General features: G+C 30.8%; 1 protein-coding gene across 1 annotated transcript; it reads left to right on the top strand.

Moving 5' to 3' along the window:
* Positions 1 to 3,874: 3,874 nt before the first annotated feature.
* Positions 3,875 to 9,139, top strand: LOC132933450 (uncharacterized). Its single transcript, XM_060999730.1, has one exon. It carries the CDS (start codon positions 3,875 to 3,877, stop codon positions 9,137 to 9,139), a length of 5,265 nt encoding a protein of 1,754 aa, XP_060855713.1.
* The last annotated feature ends 14,768 nt before the right edge of the window (positions 9,140 to 23,907 follow it).

The raw sequence follows: 23,907 nt of genomic DNA, 5'->3' as shown, positions 1-23,907 counted from the left end.
AGTAGAAGAAATAACTAGAATTTAGAACTCAATAATTACGTTTATATTAACATTGTTCATTGATAGGGTACATCTTTTCAAATTAATAAATAACATAATTTGTTGTTGAATAAGACTTAAGTCAATTGCAAATACATTAGTCACCTATAGATGGATTAGTAGAAGAAAAAACTAGAATTTAGAACTCAATTATTACCTTTATATTAACATTGTTCATTGATAGGGTACATCTTTTTAAATTAATAAAAACATAATTTGTTGATGAATAAAATTTTAGTCAATTGCAAATACACTTATCCACTATAAATAAACTAGGTTTTCAGGAAACTAGAGTTTAATACCCAATAATTACGCTTATATGAAAATTTCTTAGCGTTGGGGAACATCTTTTCAAATTAATAAATAACATAATTTGTTGTTGAATAAGACTTAAGTCAATTGCAAATACATTAGTCACCTATAGATGGATTAGTAGAAGAAAAAACTAGAATTTAGAACTCAATTATTACCTTTATATTAACATTGTTCATTGATAGGGTACATCTTTTTAAATTAATAAAAACATAATTTGTTGATGAATAAAACTTTAGTCAATTGCAAATACACTTATCAACTATAATGAAACTAGGTTTTCAGAAAACTAGAGTATAAAACCAAATAATTACGCTTATATGAAAATTATTTAGTGTTGGAGTACAGCATTTCAAATTAATAAAAAACATAATTTTTTGATGAATAAAACTTTAGTCAATTGCAAATACACTTATCCACTATAAATAAACTAGGTTTTCAGAAAACTAGAGTTTAAAACCAAATAATTGCGCAAATATGAACATTTTTTAGTGTTGGGGTACAGCATTTCAAATTAAAAAAAAACATAATTTGTTGATGAATAAAACTTTAGTCAATTGCAAATACACTTATCAACTATAATGAAACTAGGTTTTCAGAAAACTAGAGTATAAAACCAAATAATTACGCTTATATGAACATTTTTTAGCGTTGGGGTAAAACTAGAATTTAGAACTCAATAATTACGTTTATATTGACATTGTTCATTGATAGGGTACATCTTTTCAAATTATTAAAAACATAATTTGTTGATAAATTAAATTTTAGTCAATTGCAAATACACTTGTCCACTATAAATAAACTAGGTTTTCAGAAAACTATAGTTTAAACCCAATAATTACCCTTATATGAAAATTTCTTAGCGTTGGGGTACACCTTTTCAAATTAATAAAAAACATAATTTGTTGATGAATAAAACTTTAGTCAATTGTAAATACATTAGTCAGCTATAGGTAGATGAGTAGAAGGCAAAACTATAATTTAGAACTCAATTATTACCTTTATATTAACATTGTTCATTGATAGGGTACATCTTTTCAAATTAATAAATAACATAATTTGTTGTTGAATAAGACTTAAGTCAATTGCTAATACATTAGTAACCTATAGATGGATTAGTAGAAGAAAAAACTAGAATTTAGAACTCAATTATTACGTTTATATTAACATTGTTCATTGATAGGGTACATCTTTTCTAATTAATAAAAAACATAATTTTTTGATGAATAAAACTGAAGTCAATTGCAAATACTTTTATTCACTATAAATATACTAGGTTATCAGAAAACTAGAGTTTAAACCCATTAAATACCCTTATATGAAAATTTCTTAGCGTTGGGGTACATCTTTTCAAATAAATAAAAAACATAATTTGTTGATGAATACAATTTTGGTCAATTGCAAATACACTTATCAACTAAAATGAAACTAGGTTTTCAGAAAGCTAGAGTATAAAACCCAATAATTACGCTTATATGAACATTTTTTAGCGTTGGGGTAAAACTAGAATTTAGAACTCAATTATAACCTTTATATTAACATTGTTCATTGATAGGGTACATCTTTTCAAATTAATAAAAAACATAATTTTTTGATGAATAAAACTTTAATCAATTGCAAATACTTTTATTCACTATTAATAAACTAGTTTATCAGAAAACTAGAGTTTAAAGCCCAATTATTGCGCATATATGAACATTTTTTAGTGTTAGGGTACAGCATTTCAAATTAATAAAAAACATAATTTGTTGATGAATAAAATTTTAGTCAATTGCAAATACACTTATCCACTATAAATAAACGAGGTTTTCAGAAAACTAGAGTTTAAAACCCAATAATTACGCTTATATGAAAATTTCTTAGCGTTGGGGTACATCTTTTCAAATTAATAAAAAACATAATTTTTTGATGAATAAAACTCAAGTCAATTGCAAATACTTTTATTCACTATAAATAAACTAGTTTATCAGAAAACTAGAGTTTAAAGCCCAATTATTGCGCATATATGAACATTTTTTAGCGTTGGGGTAAAACTAGAATTTAGAACTCAATTATTACCTTTATATTAACATTGTTCATTGATAGGGTACATCTTTTCAAATTTATAAAAAACATAATTTTTTGATGAATAAAACTGAAGTCAATTGCAAATACTTTTATTCACTCTAAATAAAATAGGTTATCAGAAAACTAGAGTTTAAAACCCAATAATTACGCTTATATGAAAATTTCTTAGTGTTGGCGCTGACAATGACCATCAGCGATATGCTAATGAGCACGACGGCACGAGTGTCTTATCGGTCAGTCCCACCTTCCACTCATCTCTTCACCCTATTATATATTCCTTGTGTATTATTATTATTATTGATTATTAGAATCACCATATTTATCGTCTTTGTTTTAGTTGTATTATCTTAATCTTTATTGTGTTTTTCTTATTATCATTTATTGCGGCCAACGCCCTTGTTGTCATATCTTTTTTTGTGTGCTTTTTTTCTCTCGTCAAATTTTTTATTGTCCCGCTATTGCAGCGTTCTTTTTGTTAATGTGATGTTCGTGTTCTTTACAATCTTGTCGGGTGTACGTATTTATTTGTACACACCAAGCATCATTTATATATATATTATTAATTTCGATCTGTACAATCGGACTGTCTGATCATTGTGATCAACCAAATTGTTATTATTACTGCGGTGTTACTTGCGACGCTACTGAAATCCGTCACTGCACCTGCTCATTATTATTGTTTAAAATAAACGGCCAAATTATTACCATTCAAACCGTGAGTTATAAATTTATATATCTTAATTATATTATTGCCATCCGTGGTTCACCTGATCCGACGGCTTGTACGCCCACTGTGCGCCTCACCGTCACCAAGTGCCAGCTCCTCCCGCGTAAGTCCGCCAGCACTCACCGTAGTGTGTGAGAGGCCGCCCAGGTCTTCGGAATCCGCATTCAACGGGTGTCTCCAATGTGGGCAGGCTGTCCGGGTCCACGTCAAGACTTTTAGTTTAAGCTTAGTCATTAAGGTTTAGCCAACTCATGTGAGCTCCGTGGTCATTGCACCTGTCCTAACCGACTACGGAGACCCCCCCCCCCCCCCCCCAAATAACTAAACTCTAAAATCTTGTTCTCCTCAACACCTCACGTCCCTTTCCTAATCTGAGGTCATCGTTGTCGTCGTGCATATTAGGTTGCCTACCCAATTTATAAAAGGCGACATGAGCAATCCAAACCAATTTTTTTTTGGTCTCGACTGTTCGTCGAGTGGTCCTTCGGGAATGTGCTGCGTCAGCTGTCTTGGCGTACACATATTTTTGGTCCTTCGGGCCGGATGTACTAACAAACCGCGACTAGTGTGGTGCTCAAGTTCTGCTTGAATTCGTCGTTTGTAAATAGTGACAGAGAAAAATTGTCATTACCTGTCCGTAATGCTGTAGTTGCGTTCAAAATAAATTCATACGATCAACACCCTGTGTTGATTTATTCTAATTACAAACTCCGTAACTTGTTGTAAAAAATGGTCACTCCTCCTTCAGTAACTTATGCAGAGGCAAAAGCACGGGTTGTCCGTGCAATTGCAAAAATCACTTCATTTGTCGCTGCAGCCGGTGAATATAAAGCCGATCGTTCTAATGCGGGCAAACATGCTAAAGTAGCTAAGATGCTGTCTGAATTAAATGACATTCGTCGAATTGCTGAAGACGATTTCCAAGTCATGGAATCTTCTGTTAGTAAAAAGTTAGCCCCCATGGATGTCGTAGATAATAAAGAGAGTCTAAGCCTCAGTGCCGATTTTGACAATTTGTACTATGAACTTGCTGCTTTTGCTGATGTGTATCATATTTCATTATCTCCCGGCATGGATACATCCTCAGCTCAGTTGTCAGTTAACCAAACAACAGGCTCCAGTAATTTGTCACATTATCAACTGCCCAAACGGAGCTTTCCTACGTTTTCTGGAGTGCTTATTGAATGGCAAGGTTTCGAAGATCTCTTTAAATCAATTTTGTCCCACGCTCCTGATCTTCCCGATGTTGAGCGATTTGAAATATTAAAGACCTCTCTGCAAGGTGAAGCTCTATCGTTGGTTTCACATCTCCCTTTGACGTCCGCAAACTATAACAAAGCTTGGGAAGTGTTGCGTGCTCGTTATGGGAACAAGCGTGATTTGGCTCGAATTCATCTGGACGCCCTCCTAGCACCCCACACAGTCAATTGTAACGACGCGGCTTCCATAAAAACTCTTCTCACGACCATTCTTGAACACACTGCGGCCCTAGATAATTTAGATTTTGTTACTCGCCAATGGAGTCCGATTCTTGTTCATATCTTTGAAAATCATCTAGATTATGATCTTCGCTCTCGTTGGGAACTCACTGTTGGAGATCGCCATCAACCAGCCACGAGTGACTTTGTAGAATTTTTAAGGAGCCATGTACGGTCAGCCGAAGCTCGTGCAGGAAATTATTCAACGACTTTACAATCTAGTACTTCCCAACCAAAACAGTCAAAAAAGGTATATACTACACACTCTCGTCCCACTTATGGACCAAAAGTGTTGACCGCCAGTGCGGCGTTATCCACTGAATCAGGTCATCGGTCACCTGCTATCAGTAACTGCCAAATTTGCAAAAAGCCTCATTCGATTCGACAATGTAAATTGTTCCTTAGTAAAGGCCCAAACGATCGTTTTCAGCTGGCAAAAACCCATCGTCTCTGCATCAACTGTCTCGGCTGTGGACACTCGTCCGCTGCGTGCCCTTCGAAATTCAAGTGTCAATCGTGCAATCGTTCTCACCATACCTTGTTACACTTTGAATCAAGTCCAGCCACGAGTACACCACCAAGTAGTTCCATGGTGGTCCAGTCAGGTGATCCTACCCGCACGGTCTCGTTAGTTGTAAAAGATAACCCCCAGAAAGTGGTATTATTATCAACTGTGCTTCTGGACATTTGTGGTACCGATGGTCATCGTCATTCGTTTAGAGCCCTATTAGACAGTGGCTCTCAAGCCAGCTTTATCACGGGCAAATCGGCTGACATTCTTATGCTCAATCGCCGACGTTCACCTGTGAGTATAACCACGTTTGCTAACACTACTGCTACTCCTGTTTGTGGATCATCCGTTGTCATTGTGACTCCTCACGGCAAACAAACACCCAGCCTAAGTATTGACGCTTTGATTGTACCACAGATCACAGGAAAAACCCCGCAAATCTCGTTCACACCTGGTCAATGGACACATATTCACCATTTGCCCTTAGCAGATCCGTCATATCACATTCCTGGTGACATAGACTTGCTGTTGGGCGCCGACATTCTACCGTCCATATTATGCGACAGTCTCATTTCGGGTAGTGCAGGCGAGCCTACTGCGTTAAAAACAATTTTCGGTTGGGTTTTGTTTGGGCCGACCACCACAGCTCCCCCTGTTTCACTGGCCACAATGTGTGTGTCAACATCCAGCAACCTTGATGCAACCTTAAGAAAGTTTTGGGAGTTGGAAGAGCTACCTGTAGTTCATCACTTAAGTCCCGATGACAAAGTTGCAGAAGAGATCTACGTCTCAACCACTACTCGTCTTAGTTCAGGTCGTTTTATGGTTACACTTCCGTTTCGAACACCGTCTCCTGTGTTAGGTGATTCTAAGACTCATGCTCATCAACGCTACAAGGCCCTTGAGCTTCGACTAAGTCGACAACCTGATCTTCGAAAACAGTACATAGACTTTATGCAGGATTACTTGTCAAGTGGTCACATGGAACTTGTGCCAGTGTCTGAACGCGACAATCCACTGAATTACTATATACCACACCATTGTGTCATAAAACCTGACAGCAAGACAACAAAATTGCGTGTTGTATTCAATGCTTCAGCCCGTACTTCAACCGGAGCCTCTCTGAATGAGAGTATGTATACTGGTCCAAAGTTGCAACCAGATATTCAAGTTGTATTGCTCCGCTCTCGTCTCTGGAAGTACCTGTTTATGGCTGACATAAAACAGATGTACCGCCAAATCCTAGTTCAACCTTCAGATCGAGACTATTTGAGAATCCTGTGGAGATTTTCACCCTCGTCTCCAATTGATGAATATCGGCTCTGTACAGTTACGTATGGAACGTCAGCAGCACCTTTTCAAGCTCTGCGAACTATTCGTCATCTTGCTACACTGGACGGTGCTAGGTGGCCGGTGGCCGCTGACGTTTTACTCAATGACACTTTTGTCGACGATATTTTAACTGGTGCAAACTCAGAAGAAGACGCTCTCAACTGTCAAGACCAATTGATAAACCTTTGTGCACTCGCTCAATTTGAGCTCCGCAAGTGGGCCAGCAACAATGTACAACTTCTACAAATGGTCCCACCAGAATCTCGTGCAATGTCCGTCTCAGTCTTGTTCGACAGTGACGAACTCTCTGATTTGAAAGTATTAGGGTTAAAATGGGACCCATCTGCTGACACTTTTTCCTTTAAAGCTCAGCCATCGATGACTCAACCGACAAAACGATCTGTTCTGTCCGACATTGCTCGTGTCTTTGATCCGTTAGGACTGTTGTCACCCATGACCTTTTTCACAAAACACGTCATGCAACAGCTGTGGACCTCCGGTATCAACTGGGATGACCCAGTTCCCTCTGACATTGCCTCCCTATGGGCCCGATATCAGTCTGAACTGCAGCTAATTGAAACCATTAGTATTCCTCGTCGTATTACCTATGATCATGCTATTTCTGTACAACTCCATGCCTTTTCTGATAGCTCTGAAAAAGGTTATGCCGCGGCAGTATATCTCCGTGTAGAGACAGTCACGTCAGTGTATTGTCATCTCATAACAGGAAAGTCAAAAGTAGCCCCTCTCAAGCGGTCCACAATTCCCCGTCTGGAACTGTGTGGTGCCGTATTGGCTTCGAAACTCCTCCGATTGGTTGCTGACTCCTACACTAATCGCATAACTATTGACGAACTCCACTCCTGGACTGATTCCACCACAGCTCTCGTTTGGATTAGGTCTTCCCCTCATCGATGGGCCACATTCATCGCGAATCGAACCAGTCTGATCCACGATTTAACCACACCTGCAATTTGGCGCCATGTTCCCACGAAGGAGAATCCAGTCGATTGCGCATCGCGCGGATTGTTTCCTTCCGAGCTCCTCAACCACTCACTGTGGTGGACTGGTCCATCATTTTTACTGAGTCCTCCAGACAAATGGCCAAAATTACTGTTAACCAAACTTGAAGATTTCACTGGGCCCCCCTCAAGGGAAGCTCGAGTACCTACTGTGCTCACCGTCACTGTAGACATTCCGATAATCAATTTGTTAAATCGCATGTCATCTCTGCAGAAGATCCTTCGCGTAATCGCTTACTGTTTTCGTTTTTCCAAGCCCCGTTCTGACGCTCCAATTAGCAACATTATAAATGCGACAGAGATCACTCGTGCTCTCTCTGCCTTGGTCTACTTAGTCCAACGTCAAACGTTTGCCGTCGAAATTGCAGCTCTGTCAAACGGTCTTCCCTGCTCAAAATCTCTCCGACGTTTAGACCTGTTTATTGACCCAGTTGGTGTTCTCAGAGTGGGCGGTCGGCTTCGCAACGCAGAAATTCCATACGTTCACAAGCATCCTGCTTTGTTGCCGTCCCGTCATCGTTTAACTGATCTAATAATTGATCACAACCATTGTGCATTAAGCCATCCAGGAGCCATGACCCTCCAATCACATTTACAGCGTGAGTTTTGGATACTGTCAGGGAGGCAGGCTATTAGGTCCCGGCTGCGATTATGTCTTCCATGCTTTCGCACTAGACCTCAAACGGTTCAACCAAAAATGGCTGCTCTTCCTAAATACAGAGTACAACAGATAAAACCATTTGCTATCTCAGGCGTTGATTATGCTGGCCCGATATCTATCAAAGGATCCCGTGGTCGCGCATCATCCAGGAGCTCTGCCTACATTTGTTTATTCGTCTGTACCGTAACCAAGGCATTGCACATCGAGCTCAGTTCTGACCTGTCAACGGAAACTTTCCTCCTAGCGTTCACTCGTTTTGCTGCTCGTCGTGGACCGATCAAAGAGATCCATAGTGATTGTGGTACTAATTTCGTTGGTGCCGCGAATATTTTAAACCCGCTACATAACTTCATCGCATCAGAAACCTATCAACACAGTGTACGAAATCATTTGTCCAAGGACCAAATTACTTGGTTATTCAATCCTCCATCTTCTCCTCACTTTGGAGGACTCTGGGAAGCTGGAGTAAAGTCGACTAAGTCGTTAATTTTTCGATCCATTGGAACCCATAGACTCACAAGTGAAGAACTAATCACTTTGTTGACAAAAATTGAAGCCACTCTAAATTCACGGCCTTTGTGTGCCCTTAGCAATGATCCCAAAGATTTAGAAGCTTTGACGCCAAGCCATTTTTTAACGCTGGTCCCATCGACATCTCTTCCGGACCCTTGTTTGGAAAACGTACCACTCTCAAAAATGCAGCGTTGGCGCTTAGTTACTGATCTCCACCGGTACTTCTGGACCAGATGGAAAAATGAATATTTGTCTACTCTCCAGCTGCGAACAAAATGGTCTGATGATGGAAAGCAGTTGAATGTTGGAGACCTTGTCCTAATAAAGGAACCCTCGCATCCGCTGTATTGGCGATACGGACGTATCACGGACCTCCACCCTGGTGCAGACGGGGTGTCACGCGTTGCTACTGTCCACACGTCGTCTGGAGTTCTAACTCGGCCAGCTGTCAAGTTGTGTCCAGTGCCTTCTTGTTGAAGTTCCTTCAAAGTGGGCGGTGATGTTGGCGCTGACAATGACCATCAGCGATATGCTAATGAGCACGACGGCACGAGTGTCTTATCGGTCAGTCCCACCTTCCACTCATCTCTTCACCCTATTATATATTCCTTGTGTATTATTATTATTATTGATTATTAGAATCACCATATTTATCGTCTTTGTTTTAGTTGTATTATCTTAATCTTTATTGTGTTTTTCTTATTATCATTTATTGCGGCCAACGCCCTTGTTGTCATATCTTTTTTTGTGTGCTTTTTTTCTCTCGTCAAATTTTTTATTGTCCCGCTATTGCAGCGTTCTTTTTGTTAATGTGATGTTCGTGTTCTTTACAATCTTGTCGGGTGTACGTATTTATTTGTACACACCAAGCATCATTTATATATATATTATTAATTTCGATCTGTACAATCGGACTGTCTGATCATTGTGATCAACCAAATTGTTATTATTACTGCGGTGTTACTTGCGACGCTACTGAAATCCGTCACTGCACCTGCTCATTATTATTGTTTAAAATAAACGGCCAAATTATTACCATTCAAACCGTGAGTTATAAATTTATATATCTTAATTATATTATTGCCATCCGTGGTTCACCTGATCCGACGGCTTGTACGCCCACTGTGCGCCTCACCGTCACCAAGTGCCAGCTCCTCCCGCGTAAGTCCGCCAGCACTCGCCGTAGTGTGTGAGAGGCCGCCCAGGTCTTCGGAATCCGCATTCAACGGGTGTCTCCAATGTGGGCAGGCTGTCCGGGTCCACGTCAAGACTTTTAGTTTAAGCTTAGTCATTAAGATTTAGCCAACTCATGTGAGCTCCGTGGTCATTGCACCTGTCCTAACCGACTACGGAGACCCCCCCCCCCCCAAATAACTAAACTCTAAAATCTTGTTCTCCTCAACACCTCACGTCCCTTTCCTAATCTGAGGTCATCGTTGTCGTCGTGCATATTAGGTTGCCTACCCAATTTATAAAAGGCGACATAAGCAATCCAAACCAATTTTTTTTTGGTCTCGACTGTTCGTCGAGTGGTCCTTCGGGAATGTGCTGCGTCAGCTGTCTTGGCGTACACACTTAGCGTTGGGGTACATCTTTTCAAATTAATAAAAAACATAATTTTTTGATGAATAAAACTTAAGTCAATTGCAAATACTTTTATTCACTATAAATAAACTAGGTTATCAGAAAACTAGAGTTTAAACCCAATAATTACCCTTATATGAAAATTTTTTAGCGTTGGGGTACGTCTTTTCAAATAAATAAAAAACATAATTTGTTGATGAATACAATTTTATTCAATTGCAAATACACTTATCAACTAAAATGAAACTAGGTTTTCAGAAAACTAGAGTATAAAACCCAATAATTACGCTTATATTAACATTTTTTAGCGTTGGGGTGAAACTAGAATTTAGAACTCAATTATTACCTTTATATTAACATTGTTCATTGATAGGGTACATCTTTTCAAATTAATAAAAAACATAATTTGTTGATGAATAAGACTTAAGTCAATTGCTAATACATTAGTCACCTATAGATAGATTAGTAGAAGGAATACTATAATTTAGAACTCAATTATTACGTTTATATTAACATTGTTCATTGATAGGGTACATCTTTTCTAATTAATAAAAAACATAACTTTTTGATGAATAAAACTTAAGTCAATTGCAAATACTTTTATTCACTCTAAATAAACTAGGTTATCAGAAAACTAGAGTTTAAAGCCCAATAATTGCGTATATATGAAAATTTTTTAGTGTTAGGGTACATTTTTTCAAATTTATAAAAAACATAATTTGTTGATGAATACAATTTTGGTCAATTGCAAATACAATTATCAACTAAAATGAAACTAGGTTTTCAGAAAACTAGAGTATAAAACCCAATAATTACGCTTATATTAACATTTTTTAGCGTTGGGGTAAAACTAGAATTTAGAACTCAATTATTACCTTTATATTAACATTGTTCATTGATAGGGTACAGCATTTCAAATTAATAAAAAACATAATTTGTTGATGAATAAAATTTTAGTCAATTGCAAATACACTTATCCACTATAAATAAACGAGGTTATCAGAAAACTAGAGTTTAAAACCCAATAATTACGCTTATATGAAAATTTCTTAGCGTTGGGGTACATCTTTTCAAATTAATAAAAAACATAATTTTTTGATGAATAAAACTTAAGTCAATTGCTAATACATTAGTCACCTATAGATAGATTAGTAGAAGGAATAACTATAATTTAGAACTCAATAATTACGTTTATATTAACATTGTTCATTGATAGGGTACATCTTTTCAAATTAATAAAAAACATAATTTTTTGATGAATAAAACTTAAGTCAATTGCAAATACTTTTATTCACTATAAATAAACTAGATTATCAGAAAACTAGAGTTTAAACCCAATAAATACCCTTATATGAAAATTTCTTAGCGTTGGGGTACATCTTTTCAAATAAATAAAAAACATAATTTGTTGATGAATACAATTTTGGTAATTGCAAATACACTTATCAACTAAAATGAAACTAGGTTTTCAGAAAGCTAGAGTATAAAACCCAATAATTACGCTTATATGAACATTTTTTAGCGTTGGGGTAAAACTAGAATTTAGAACTCAATTATTACCTTTATATTAACATTGTTCATTGATAGGGTACATCTTTTCAAATTAATAAAAAACATAATTTGTTGATGAATAAGACTTAAGTCAATTGCTAATACATCAGTCACCTATAGATAGATTAGTAGAAGGAAAACTATAATTTAGAACTCAATTATTACGTTTATATTAACATTGTTCATTGATAGGGTACATCTTTTCTAATTAATAAAAAACATAACTTTTTGATGAATAAAACTTAAGTCAATTGCAAATACTTTTATTCACTCTAAATAAACTAGGTTATCAGAAAACTAGAGTTTAAAGCCCAATAATTGCGTATATATGAAAATTTTTTAGTGTTAGGGTACATTTTTTCAAATTTATAAAAAACATAATTTTTTGATGAATAAAACTGAAGTCAATTGCAAATACTTTTATTCACTCTAAATAAAATAGGTTATCAGAAAACTAGAGTTGAAAGCCCAATAATTGCGCATATATGAACATTTTTTAGTGTTGGGGTACATCTTTTCAAATTAATAAAAAACATAATTTGTTGATGAATAAAACTTTAGTCAATTGCTAATACATTAGTCACCTATAGATAGATTAGTAGAAGGAATAACTATAATTTAGAACTCAATAATTACGTTTATTTTAACATTGTTCATTGATAGGGTACATCTTTTCAAATTAATAAAAAACATAATTTTTTGATGAATAAAACTTAAGTCAATTGCAAATACTTTTATTCACTATAAATAAACTAGGTTATCAGAAAACTAGAGTTTAAACCCAATAAATACACTTATATGAAAATTTCTTAGCGTTGGGGTACATCTTTTCAAATAAATAAAAAACATAATTTGTTGATGAATACAATTTTGGTCAATTGCAAATACAATTATCAACTAAAATGAAACTAGGTTTTCAGAAAGCTAGAGTATAAAACCCAATAATTACGCTTATATGAACATTTTTTAGCGTTGGGGTAAAACTAGAATTTAGAACTCAATTATTACCTTTATATTAACATTGTTCATTGATAGGGTACATCTTTTCAAATTAATAAAAAACATAATTTTTTGATGAATAAGACTTAAGTCAATTGCTAATACATTAGTCACCTATAGATAGATTAGTAGAAGGAATACTATAATTTAGAACTCAATTATTACGTTTATATTAACATTGTTCATTGATAGGGTACATCTTTTCTAATTAATAAAAAACATAACTTTTTGATGAATAAAACTTAAGTCAATTGCAAATACTTTTATTCACTCTAAATAAACTAGGTTATCAGAAAACTAGAGTTTAAAGCCCAATAATTGCGTATATATGAAAATTTTTTAGTGTTAGGGTACATTTTTTCAAATTTATAAAAAACATAATTTGTTGATGAATACAATTTTGGTCAATTGCAAATACAATTATCAACTAAAATGAAACTAGGTTTTCAGAAAACTAGAGTATAAAACCCAATAATTACGCTTATATTAACATTTTTTAGCGTTGGGGTAAAACTAGAATTTAGAACTCAATTATTACCTTTATATTAACATTGTTCATTGATAGGGTACAGCATTTCAAATTAATAAAAAACATAATTTGTTGATGAATAAAATTTTAGTCAATTGCAAATACACTTATCCACTATAAATAAACGAGGTTATCAGAAAACTAGAGTTTAAAACCCAATAATTACGCTTATATGAAAATTTCTTAGCGTTGGGGTACATCTTTTCAAATTAATAAAAAACATAATTTTTTGATGAATAAAACTTAAGTCAATTGCTAATACATTAGTCACCTATAGATAGATTAGTAGAAGGAATAACTATAATTTAGAACTCAATAATTACGTTTATATTAACATTGTTCATTGATAGGGTACATCTTTTCAAATTAATAAAAAACATAATTTTTTGATGAATAAAACTTAAGTCAATTGCAAATACTTTTATTCACTATAAATAAACTAGATTATCAGAAAACTAGAGTTTAAACCCAATAAATACCCTTATATGAAAATTTCTTAGCGTTGGGGTACATCTTTTCAAATAAATAAAAAACATAATTTGTTGATGAATACAATTTTGGTAATTGCAAATACACTTATCAACTAAAATGGAACTAGGTTTTCAGAAAGCTAGAGTATAAAACCCAATAATTACGCTTATATGAACATTTTTTAGCGTTGGGGTAAAACTAGAATTTAGAACTCAATTATTACCTTTATATTAACATTGTTCATTGATAGGGTACATCTTTTCAAATTAATAAAAAACATAATTTGTTGATGAATAAGACTTAAGTCAATTGCTAATACATCAGTCACCTATAGATAGATTAGTAGAAGGAAAACTATAATTTAGAACTCAATTATTACGTTTATATTAACATTGTTCATTGATAGGGTACATCTTTTCTAATTAATAAAAAACATAACTTTTTGATGAATAAAACTTAAGTCAATTGCAAATACTTTTATTCACTCTAAATAAACTAGGTTATCAGAAAACTAGAGTTTAAAGCCCAATTATTGCGCATATATGAACATTTTTTAGTGTTAGGGTACAGCATTTCAAATTAATAAAAAACATAATTTGTTGATGAATAAAATTTTAGTCAATTGCAAATACACTTATCCACTATAAATAAACGAGGTTATCAGAAAACTAGAGTTTAAAACCCAATAATTACGCTTATATGAAAATTTCTTAGCGTTGGGGTACATCTTTTCAAATTAATAAAAAACATAATTTTTTGATGAATAAAACTTAAGTCAATTGCTAATACATTAGTCACCTATAGATAGATTAGTAGAAGGAATAACTATAATTTAGAACTCAATAATTACGTTTATATTAACATTGTTCATTGATAGGGTACATCTTTTCAAATTAATAAAAAACATAATTTTTTGATGAATAAAACTTAAGTCAATTGCAAATACTTTTATTCACTATAAATAAACTAGATTATCAGAAAACTAGAGTTTAAACCCAATAAATACCCTTATATGAAAATTTCTTAGCGTTGGGGTACATCTTTTCAAATAAATAAAAAACATAATTTGTTGATGAATACAATTTTGGTAATTGCAAATACACTTATCAACTAAAATGAAACTAGGTTTTCAGAAAGCTAGAGTATAAAACCCAATAATTACGCTTATATGAACATTTTTTAGCGTTGGGGTAAAACTAGAATTTAGAACTCAATTATTACCTTTATATTAACATTGTTCATTGATAGGGTACATCTTTTCAAATTAATAAAAAACATAATTTGTTGATGAATAAGACTTAAGTCAATTGCTAATACATCAGTCACCTATAGATAGATTAGTAGAAGGAAAACTATAATTTAGAACTCAATTATTACGTTTATATTAACATTGTTCATTGATAGGGTACATCTTTTCTAATTAATAAAAAACATAACTTTTTGATGAATAAAACTTAAGTCAATTGCAAATACTTTTATTCACTCTAAATAAACTAGGTTATCAGAAAACTAGAGTTTAAAGCCCAATAATTGCGTATATATGAAAATTTTTTAGTGTTAGGGTACATTTTTTCAAATTTATAAAAAACATAATTTTTTGATGAATAAAACTGAAGTCAATTGCAAATACTTTTATTCACTCTAAATAAAATAGGTTATCAGAAAACTAGAGTTGAAAGCCCAATAATTGCGCATATATGAACATTTTTTAGTGTTGGGGTACATCTTTTCAAATTAATAAAAAACATAATTTGTTGATGAATAAAACTTTAGTCAATTGCTAATACATTAGTCACCTATAGATAGATTAGTAGAAGGAATAACTATAATTTAGAACTCAATAATTACGTTTATTTTAACATTGTTCATTGATAGGGTACATCTTTTCAAATTAATAAAAAACATAATTTTTTGATGAATAAAACTTAAGTCAATTGCAAATACTTTTATTCACTATAAATAAACTAGGTTATCAGAAAACTAGAGTTTAAACCCAATAAATACACTTATATGAAAATTTCTTAGCGTTGGGGTACATCTTTTCAAATAAATAAAAAACATAATTTGTTGATGAATACAATTTTGGTCAATTGCAAATACAATTATCAACTAAAATGAAACTAGGTTTTCAGAAAGCTAGAGTATAAAACCCAATAATTACGCTTATATGAACATTTTTTAGCGTTGGGGTAAAACTAGAATTTAGAACTCAATTATTACCTTTATATTAACATTGTTCATTGATAGGGTACATCTTTTCAAATTAATAAAAAACATAATTTTTTGATGAATAAGACTTAAGTCAATTGCTAATACATTAGTCACCTATAGATAGATTAGTAGAAGGAATACTATAATTTAGAACTCAATTATTACGTTTATATTAACATTGTTCATTGATAGGGTACATCTTTTCTAATTAATAAAAAACATAACTTTTTGATGAATAAAACTTAAGTCAATTGCAAATACTTTTATTCACTCTAAATAAACTAGGTTATCAGAAAACTAGAGTTTAAAGCCCAATAATTGCGTATATATGAAAATTTTTTAGTGTTAGGGTACATTTTTTCAAATTTATAAAAAACATAATTTGTTGATGAATACAATTTTGGTCAATTGCAAATACAATTATCAACTAAAATGAAACTAGGTTTTCAGAAAACTAGAGTATAAAACCCAATAATTACGCTTATATTAACATTTTTTAGCGTTGGGGTAAAACTAGAATTTAAAACTCAATTATTACCTTTATATTAACATTGTTCATTGATAGGGTACAGCATTTCAAATTAATAAAAAACATAATTTGTTGATGAATAAAATTTTAGTCAATTGCAAATACACTTATCCACTATAAATAAACGAGGTTATCAGAAAACTAGAGTTTAAAACCCAATAATTACGCTTATATGAAAATTTCTTAGCGTTGGGGTACATCTTTTCAAATTAATAAAAAACATAATTTTTTGATGAATAAAACTTAAGTCAATTGCTAATACATTAGTCACCTATAGATAGATTAGTAGAAGGAATAACTATAATTTAGAACTCAATAATTACGTTTATATTAACATTGTTCATTGATAGGGTACATCTTTTCAAATTAATAAAAAACATAATTTTTTGATGAATAAAACTTAAGTCAATTGCAAATACTTTTATTCACTATAAATAAACTAGATTATCAGAAAACTAGAGTTTAAACCCAATAAATACCCTTATATGAAAATTTCTTAGCGTTGGGGTACATCTTTTCAAATAAATAAAAAACATAATTTGTTGATGAATACAATTTTGGTAATTGCAAATACACTTATCAACTAAAATGGAACTAGGTTTTCAGAAAGCTAGAGTATAAAACCCAATAATTACGCTTATATGAACATTTTTTAGCGTTGGGGTAAAACTAGAATTTAGAACTCAATTATTACCTTTATATTAACATTGTTCATTGATAGGGTACATCTTTTCAAATTAATAAAAAACATAATTTGTTGATGAATAAGACTTAAGTCAATTGCTAATACATCAGTCACCTATAGATAGATTAGTAGAAGGAAAACTATAATTTAGAACTCAATTATTACGTTTATATTAACATTGTTCATTGATAGGGTACATCTTTTCTAATTAATAAAAAACATAACTTTTTGATGAATAAAACTTAAGTCAATTGCAAATACTTTTATTCACTCTAAATAAACTAGGTTATCAGAAAACTAGAGTTTAAAGCCCAATAATTGCGTATATATGAAAATTTTTTAGTGTTAGGGTACATTTTTTCAAATTTATAAAAAACATAATTTTTTGATGAATAAAACTGAAGTCAATTGCAAATACTTTTATTCACTCTAAATAAAATAGGTTATCAGAAAACTAGAGTTGAAAGCCCAATAATTGCGCATATATGAACATTTTTTAGTGTTGGGGTACATCTTTTCAAATTAATAAAAAACATAATTTGTTGATGAATAAAACTTTAGTCAATTGCTAATACATTAGTCACCTATAGATAGATTAGTAGAAGGAATAACTATAATTTAGAACTCAATAATTACGTTTATTTTAACATTGTTCATTGATAGGGTACATCTTTTCAAATTAATAAAAAACATAATTTTTTGATGAATAAAACTTAAGTCAATTGCAAATACTTTTATTCACTATAAATAAACTAGGTTATCAGAAAACTAGAGTTTAAACCCAATAAATACACTTATATGAAAATTTCTTAGCGTTGGGGTACATCTTTTCAAATAAATAAAAAACATAATTTGTTGATGAATACAATTTTGGTCAATTGCAAATACAATTATCAACTAAAATGAAACTAGGTTTTCAGAAAGCTAGAGTATAAAACCCAATAATTACGCTTATATGAACATTTTTTAGCGTTGGGGTAAAACTAGAATTTAGAACTCAATTATTACCTTTATATTAACATTGTTCATTGATAGGGTACATCTTTTCAAATTAATAAAAAACATAATTTTTTGATGAATAAGACTTAAGTCAATTGCTAATACATTAGTCACCTATAGATAGATTAGTAGAAGGAATACTATAATTTAGAACTCAATTATTACGTTTATATTAACATTGTTCATTGATAGGGTACATCTTTTCTAATTAATAAAAAACATAACTTTTTAAAGAATAAAACTTAAGTCAATTGCAAATACTTTTATTCACTCTAAATAAACTAGGTTATCAGAAAACTAGAGTTTAAAGCCCAATAATTGCGTATATATGAAAATTTTTTAGTGTTAGGGTACATTTTTTCAAATTTATAAAAAACATAATTTGTTGATGAATACAATTTTGGTCAATTGCAAATACAATTATCAACTAAAATGAAACTAGGTTTTCAGAAAACTAGAGTATAAAACCCAATAATTACGCTTATATTAACATTTTTTAGCGTTGGGGTAAAACTAGAATTTAGAACTCAATTATTACCTTTATATTAACATTGTTCATTGATAGGGTACAGCATTTCAAATTAATAAAAAACATAATTTGTTGATGAATAAAATTTTAGTCAATTGCAAATACACTTATCCACTATAAATAAACGAGGTTATCAGAAAACTAGAGTTTAAAACCCAATAATTACGCTTATATGAAAATTTCTTAGCGTTGGGGTACATCTTTTCAAATTAATAAAAAACATAATTTTTTGATGAATAAAACTTAAGTCAATTGCTAATACATTAGTCACCTATAGATAGATTAGTAGAAGGAATAACTATAATTTAGAACTCAATAATTACGTTTATATTAACATTGTTCATTGATAGGGTACATCTTTTCAAATTAATAAAAAACATAATTTTTTGATGAATAAAACTTAAGTCAATTGCAAATACTTTTATTCACTATAAATAAACTAGATTATCAGAAAACTAGAGTTTAAACCCAATAAATACCCTTATATGAAAATTTCTTAGCGTTGGGGTACATCTTTTCAAATAAATAAAAAACATAATTTGTTGATGAATACAATTTTGGTAATTGCAAATACACTTATCAACTAAAATGGAACTAGGTTTTCAGAAAGCTAGAGTATAAAACCCAATAATTACGCTTATATGAACATTTTTTAGCGTTGGGGTAAAACTAGAATTTAGAACTCAATTATTACCTTTATATTAACATTGTTCATTGATAGGGTACATCTTTTCAAATTAATAAAAAACATAATTTGTTGATGAATAAGACTTAAGTCAATTGCTAATACATCAGTCACCTATAGATAGATTAGTAGAAGGAAAACTATAATTTAGAACTCAATTATTACGTTTATATTAACATTGTTCATTGATAGGGTACATCTTTTCTAATTAATAAAAAACATAACTTTTTGATGAATAAAACTTAAGTCAATTGCAAATACTTTTATTCACTCTAAATAAACTAGGTTATCAGAAAACTAGAGTTTAAAGCCCAATTATTGCGCATATATGAACATTTTTTAGTGTTAGGGTACAGCATTTCAAATTAATAAAAAACATAATTTGTTGATGAATAAAATTTTAGTCAATTGCAAATACACTTATCCACTATAAATAAACGAGGTTATCAGAAAACTAGAGTTTAAAACCCAATAATTACGCTTATATGAAAATTTCTTAGCGTTGGGGTACATCTTTTCAAATTAATAAAAAACATAATTTTTTGATGAATAAAACTTAAGTCAATTGCTAATACATTAGTCACCTATAGATAGATTAGTAGAAGGAATAACTATAATTTAGAACTCAATAATTACGTTTATATTAACATTGTTCATTGATAGGGTACATCTTTTCAAATTAATAAAAAACATAATTTTTTGATGAATAAAACTTAAGTCAATTGCAAATACTTTTATTCACTATAAATAAACTAGATTATCAGAAAACTAGAGTTTAAACCCAATAAATACCCTTATATGAAAATTTCTTAGCGTTGGGGTACATCTTTTCAAATAAATAAAAAACATAATTTGTTGATGAATACAATTTTGGTAATTGCAAATACACTTATCAACTAAAATGAAACTAGGTTTTCAGAAAGCTAGAGTATAAAACCCAATAATTACGCTTATATGAACATTTTTTAGCGTTGGGGTAAAACTAGAATTTAGAACTCAATTATTACCTTTATATTAACATTGTTCATTGATAGGGTACATCTTTTCAAATTAATAAAAAACATAATTTGTTGATGAATAAGACTTAAGTCAATTGCTAATACATCAGTCACCTATAGATAGATTAGTAGAAGGAAAACTATAATTTAGAACTCAATTATTACGTTTATATTAACATTGTTCATTGATAGGGTACATCTTTTCTAATTAATAAAAAACATAACTTTTTGATGAATAAAACTTAAGTCAATTGCAAATACTTTTATTCACTCTAAATAAACTAGGTTATCAGAAAACTAGAGTTTAAAGCCCAATAATTGCGTATATATGAAAATTTTTTAGTGTTAGGGTACATTTTTTCAAATTTATAAAAAACATAATTTTTTGATGAATAAAACTGAAGTCAATTGCAAATACTTTTATTCACTCTAAATAAAATAGGTTATCAGAAAACTAGAGTTGAAAGCCCAATAATTGCGCATATATGAACATTTTTTAGTGTTGGGGTACATCTTTTCAAATTAATAAAAAACATAATTTGTTGATGAATAAAACTTTAGTCAATTGCTAATACATTAGTCACCTATAGATAGATTAGTAGAAGGAATAACTATAATTTAGAACTCAATAATTACGTTTATTTTAACATTGTTCATTGATAGGGTACATCTTTTCAAATTAATAAAAAACATAATTTTTTGATGAATAAAACTTAAGTCAATTGCAAATACTTTTATTCACTATAAATAAACTAGGTTATCAGAAAACTAGAGTTTAAACCCAATAAATACACTTATATGAAAATTTCTTAGCGTTGGGGTACATCTTTTCAAATAAATAAAAAACATAATTTGTTGATGAATACAATTTTGGTCAATTGCAAATACAATTATCAACTAAAATGAAACTAGGTTTTCAGAAAGCTAGAGTATAAAACCCAATAATTACGCTTATATGAACATTTTTTAGCGTTGGGGTAAAACTAGAATTTAGAACTCAATTATTACCTTTATATTAACATTGTTCATTGATAGGGTACATCTTTTCAAATTAATAAAAAACATAATTTGTTGATGAATAAGACTTAAGTCAATTGCTAATACATCAGTCACCTATAGATAGATTAGTAGAAGGAAAACTATAATTTAGAACTCAATTATTACGTTTATATTAACATTGTTCATTGATAGGGTACATCTTTTCTAATTAATAAAAAACATAACTTTTTGATGAATAAAACTTAAGTCAATTGCAAATACTTTTATTCACTCTAAATAAACTAGGTTATCAGAAAACTAGAGTTTAAAGCCCAATAATTGCGTATATATGAAAATTTTTTAGTGTTAGGGTACATTTTTTCAAATTTATAAAAAACATAATTTTTTGATGAATAAAACTGAAGTCAATTGCAAATACTTTTATTCACTCTAAATAAAATAGGTTATCAGAAAACTAGAGTTGAAAGCCCAATAATTGCGCATATATGAACATTTTTTAGTGTTGGGGTACATCTTTTCAAATTAATAAAAAACATAATTTGTTGATGAATAAAACTTTAGTCAATTGCTAATACATTAGTCACCTATAGATAGATTAGTAGAAGGAATAACTATAATTTAGAACTCAATAATTACGTTTATTTTAACATTGTTCATTGATAGGGTACATCTTTTCAAATTAATAAAAAACATAATTTTTTGATGAATAAAACTTAAGTCAATTGCAAATACTTTTATTCACTATAAATAAACTAGGTTATCAGAAAACTAGAGTTTAAACCCAATAAATACACTTATATGAAAATTTCTTAGCGTTGGGGTACATCTTTTCAAATAAATAAAAAACATAATTTGTTGATGAATACAATTTTGGTCAATTGCAAATACAATTATCAACTAAAATGAAACTAGGTTTTCAGAAAGCTAGAGTATAAAACCCAATAATTACGCTTATATGAACATTTTTTAGCGTTGGGGTAAAACTAGAATTTAGAACTCAATTATTACCTTTATATTAACATTGTTCATTGATAGGGTACATCTTTTCAAATTAATAAAAAACATAATTTTTTGATGAATAAGACTTAAGTCAATTGCTAATACATTAGTCACCTATAGATAGATTAGTAGAAGGAATACTATAATTTAGAACTCAATTATTACGTTTATATTAACATTGTTCATTGATAGGGTACATCTTTTCTAATTAATAAAAAACATAACTTTTTAAAGAATAAAACTTAAGTCAATTGCAAATACTTTTATTCACTCTAAATAAACTAGGTTATCAGAAAACTAGAGTTTAAAGCCCAATAATTGCGTATATATGAAAATTTTTTAGTGTTAGGGTACATTTTTTCAAATTTATAAAAAACATAATTTGTTGATGAATACAATTTTGGTCAATTGCAAATACAATTATCAACTAAAATGAAACTAGGTTTTCAGAAAACTAGAGTATAAAACCCAATAATTACGCTTATATTAACATTTTTTAGCGTTGGGGTAAAACTAGAATTTAGAACTCAATTATTACCTTTATATTAACATTGTTCATTGATAGGGTACAGCATTTCAAATTAATAAAAAACATAATTTGTTGATGAATAAAATTTTAGTCAATTGCAAATACACTTATCCACTATAAATAAACGAGGTTATCAGAAAACTAGAGTTTAAAACCCAATAATTACGCTTATATGAAAATTTCTTAGCGTTGGGGTACATCTTTTCAAATTAATAAAAAACATAATTTTTTGATGAATAAAACTTAAGTCAATTGCTAATACATTAGTCACCTATAGATAGATTAGTAGAAGGAATAACTATAATTTAGAACTCAATAATTACGTTTATATTAACATTGTTCATTGATAGGGTACATCTTTTCAAATTAATAAAAAACATAATTTTTTGATGAATAAAACTTAAGTCAATTGCAAATACTTTTATTCACTATAAATAAACTAGATTATCAGAAAACTAGAGTTTAAACCCAATAAATACCCTTATATGAAAATTTCTTAGCGTTGGGGTACATCTTTTCAAATAAATAAAAAACATAATTTGTTGATGAATACAATTTTGGTAATTGCAAATACACTTATCAACTAAAATGGAACTAGGTTTTCAGAAAGCTAGAGTATAAAACCCAATAATTACGCTTATATGAACATTTTTTAGCGTTGGGGTAAAACTAGAATTTAGAACTCAATTATTACCTTTATATTAACATTGTTCATTGATAGGGTACATCTTTTCAAATTAATAAAAAACATAATTTGTTGATGAATAAGACTTAAGTCAATTGCTAATACATCAGTCACCTATAGATAGATTAGTAGAAGGAAAACTATAATTTAGAACTCAATTATTACGTTTATATTAACATTGTTCATTGATAGGGTACATCTTTTCTAATTAATAAAAAACATAACTTTTTGATGAATAAAACTTAAGTCAATTGCAAATACTT

Source organism: Metopolophium dirhodum, chromosome 1 (genome assembly GCF_019925205.1).
Source record: "Metopolophium dirhodum isolate CAU chromosome 1, ASM1992520v1, whole genome shotgun sequence".
In the NCBI taxonomy this organism is placed as follows: domain Eukaryota; kingdom Metazoa; phylum Arthropoda; class Insecta; order Hemiptera; family Aphididae; genus Metopolophium; species Metopolophium dirhodum.
The sequence above is the reverse complement of the archived record's forward strand: the minus strand, read 5'-3'. Positions and strand labels throughout refer to the sequence as shown.